General features: G+C 34.3%; 1 protein-coding gene across 1 annotated transcript; it reads left to right on the top strand.

Moving 5' to 3' along the window:
- The first annotated feature begins 2,044 nt into the window (after window positions 1-2,044).
- LOC150090648 (irregular chiasm C-roughest protein-like) lies at window positions 2,045-3,361 on the top strand. Its single transcript, XM_090380302.1, has one exon. It carries the CDS (start codon window positions 2,045-2,047, stop codon window positions 3,359-3,361), a length of 1,317 nt encoding a protein of 438 aa, XP_090236428.1.
- Window positions 3,362-4,135: the final 774 nt, after the last annotated feature.

The raw sequence follows: 4,135 nt of genomic DNA, 5'->3' as shown, positions 1-4,135 counted from the left end.
GAAAATATATTTTGAGTATACAAAATTCAAAGGTAGAGAGAAGGGACGGAAAAAGTCTAGGACTTTATAGGCGCCACCCTAGTTATTTTTTGTTTTCTCTCTCTCTTATTGCATGTCTAAATTCAAGTTCAAGAAAGCCGATTCAGAATGATATCTAAGGAAGACAATAATCGTGCTTTTTGGAGATGAGAAGAAGCATTTAGCCTGGGGACGGCTGGTTCCTCCCAGTCACTACTTGTTTTTATCATGTTTCTAAAGAATAAGAGTTAAGAAAAAAAAAAAGAGGTATCATCTGAATTCTGAGGTCAAGATAAGGGGATCTTCTTCTTGTGCTGTTTTAAAAAGAAAACTCATTTTTACTCTCAAATAAAGGTTTGGAGCAATATAAATCAGAATTTTGGTTCAACTTTATCTAATAATTATAACTCTTTTACATATGGAATTAAGGAGTTATTGACATTACATAGGAATGTCAAGACAGCAAATACATAGTTATTATCAATTAAACTGTATGGAAAAAAAAAAAAAAAAAAAAAATTTCCAGCTGTCTTCTTCATGCTACATAAACTACGATCATCGCTTATCTCCGTGCTAACTCACATCACTCAAAACCTATCTATAAGGAATGACATGTGGCTATCACTGCTCTGAACTTTTTGAGGCAAGACGTTTGATTTGAACAAATAAGGTTTTAAAGGTAATGTCTATGAATTCTGTTTTTACTTCAACACACAGAGGCAATTATACGAAAATTTGGAGCAGAGAAGTCTTTTGTCATGGATAAGGAACCCTTTCAAGTGAGTGTCCCCCAGGAGTTCTTATTAACCCCGGGACCTTTAAAGTTCTTGTTTATCTCACAAAAAGGTAAGATTGCTGAAGGAATTATACATTTATTAGGAAGAGACGAGTTTTGAAGATTATCTTGTGTTATATGTTGGGATTTGATTAGAAGTAGACATTGTTTACCCAAGAACGTTATCTATGTGATTTATGTAATAGTAGGAATAATTTTAGCATTTGTTTTTAGTATATAAAGCTCATACTAGGATCAATATGGCAGACAATAAAAGGTATGTTTCTTATGGTAAAAAAAGTGTGTGGGAAGTGTTCAAAATTATATAGAGAATGACTACATTAGCAGGACTGACTACGGGAAAATCAGTGAGAACGACTGCAGGAAGGTAAGAGAGTATATAGATCATGCGTAACTGAATCTCAGACAGAAAGTAAGAATAACATTGTTACAGGTTTTCCTATAAGAATCATCCAATTATGTAAAAAATCGGAAGGAGGAAGAAGCAATTAGGGTAGATTCTCTCTCACTTTGTATATCTAAAGTTTAGAGAGATGAATAAAACTAAAGATCAACATTCAGATGTTGAGTGAAAGATTCTTCTTATTTTTTTCTCATCAAAAAAAAAAAAAATAATAATAATAATAATATATATGAGAGAAGGGAAGAAGAGGAAGCAGTAACAAAAGAAGTTTGGTATTTGTCTTCTCACTCCTCCTGAAAAAAAAAATGAGCCTATCAAATGGAACGATCAAAAAAAAAAAAAAAAAAAAATTGTTCAACTCTGATTTTAGTATTTTAGGTCTTTGAAGTAAATTTAATGTAAAAGAATGGAAAAAAAAAAGGGGGTAACATTATTTTTGACAGAAATACATACCAGAATACTCATCAATATGACTTCTCCAGCCCAGATCATGTTCCTACTAGTTACGCTACTTATTCGGTGTACGCCTTATCAGACTGGTATCTTCATTCTTCAGCCATTAGATAGAGAGGCCATGACTGGTCAAACTATCATCATCCCCTGCAGATTAGTTTCAAATCTCACAGTCACTGTAAAATGGTTTTTCAACGGAAAAAGCACAGATCACCTTTTCAGACCATCAGGGCTTGCTGATTATAAAATCGTCGGATCACCTAGAGAGAATGATTTTGCATTGCAAATCACCCAACTGCAGCTGCAAGATGAAGGCAAATATTTTTTGTCACGTTCAAACTAAGGATGGACGCCAATTCCGATCAAGTACAGCTATGGTAACAATTTATGTTACGCCTCTACCACCTCTAATCGGAGAAGGCTCATTCCTTAATGGGAACGAAGGAGAGCAAGCCATTCTTACATGCAAATCTTTAGCAGGAAAACCGCCAGCTATGTTGAGATGGATTCATTTTAATGGTAATCCCATCAACGGATCAGTACAAGCCAGTCAGGAATTATGGTCAGACAAAATAAGAATGAACACTTATTTGAAATGGATAACCATTCTATCACCAGAGTATGATAAGAAAGCATTTACCTGTGTCGCTAATCATCTAACTTACTTGCATCCTCTAATGGTTTCAATTACAGTCCTAGTGAAGTATAAGCCAAGAATCACTATGAAAACAACCTCAAAAATCGCACGTGAATATGATCGGTTCAAATTAAAATGTGAAGCCAGAGCAAACCCAGACGTTTTCGTTTACAAATGGTTTAAAAACGGAGAACTGCTAATAAAACAAGGAAACGCTTCTCTTGAAATTAAAAGTGTTATGAGAACAAACCATAACGATAATTTCACCTGCTTAGTTCGAAATGAACTAGGAACAGCCCAAGCTTCCTACGTGATGACAGTATCTTACGGACCCATTTTCATATCTAAATTGAACGATATTGCTACAATCCAAGGAAATCCAGTTTTGCTACAGTGTGAAGCTAGAGGAAATCCACTTCCAGTAATAAAATGGTATTTCGAGGATAAGATTATTCAAAGCAGTATCATTTCTACTTTATCAATTCCTAAGATGACACGTCAAACGTCAGGTCGCTACACTTGTACAGCAGAAATCTCAAACTATCCTTTAGTGAAAGACCAGGCATTGATTTATATAAAAGGATCACCAGAAGGAAACTGTAAAACACATCTAGCAAGTTTAGGAGACGACGTTCGGCTACAATGTGTTTTTAAACATGTTCCTCCTCTACAGAATGTGACCTGGAAAAATACCATGACTAATGAACTACTAACCACTCATTCGGAAGTATGGAGTCAACGAGATGTAACCAGTACTCTCAGCATCGACTCAGTCCAAGCAAAACAATTTGGCTTTTATGAATGTCGTGTATGGAATCAGTGGGGACAGTTAAAATTAGTGGTGCATCTAGAAAGGAATTGGTCTCGTGAAGCAGTATACCTTACGTTAGGAATTCCAGCTATAGTGTTGATCTTGATCACACTAGGAGCAGTGTTATGGAAGCTATGGAAGTGTGGAAGCATCAATATGGAAACTTCAAATCAAATACGCACTTATCAAGTTTATTCTAGGGAGAATGACAACGATCGTGTAAGCATCACCAGCCTAGAATAAGAAGAAAAGGAGGAGGAAAAGCCTTTCTCCTCTTCCCTGACGTCTAAATGAGTTTCAGAAATGTTTTTATTTTTAGGAAACACTTAAACTGTGTGTGCAGGGACTCACTGTCCCGTGTGAAAAAAAAAAAAAAAAACCTTCGAGTGAATTAAAAGAAACACTTAGAACTTTGAACTTTATGAATACTTCTGTTGACATTCTACTGACATTCAAATGAAACTTTAATGCAATAACTATGTTAGAGTGATATACTTGTAATAGTAATTGTGAAATAATTATGGAAGTATTAATGCTTTTAAAGGTTTAAATTCTCGGAAAAATAATTTGATTGTTACTTTTCTGTTACTTTTCTACTATTGATCAGTATTATGTGTACCTATATCTTAGCACTAATTATATATTAGCGTTATGAAAAACACATATATAAATCTAATAAGAACATTTGCTAACTTTGTTTATTTTGTTACATGAACAATGTATCATGCTTGGAGCAAAATCTTGAAGGACGATTATGCTAGGGAAAAGACCTGCATCATTCTTAAAACATAAGTGTACTACAGCCTAGCAGACCAACGAAACATTGTGCTTGTTTTTGTTATATGAACAGTGGACACTTGAGAAGATATAATGAAGATAAGAGATGTGTTCCTTATAAAACTGTACGTGCGCGAAAATGTGTAAAGATAGCCAAAGGAAGATTTACGAACTTATTATTATTCATGATACAATATTACTCATGTTATACCAGTATTATAATATTATAATATCATAGAT

Source organism: Mastigoproctus giganteus, chromosome 1 (genome assembly GCF_048544385.1).
Source record: "Mastigoproctus giganteus isolate SK-2022 chromosome 1, ASM4854438v1, whole genome shotgun sequence".
NCBI lineage: Eukaryota > Metazoa > Arthropoda > Arachnida > Uropygi > Thelyphonidae > Mastigoproctus > Mastigoproctus giganteus.
This window is presented reverse-complemented; position numbering and strand designations above follow the sequence as displayed.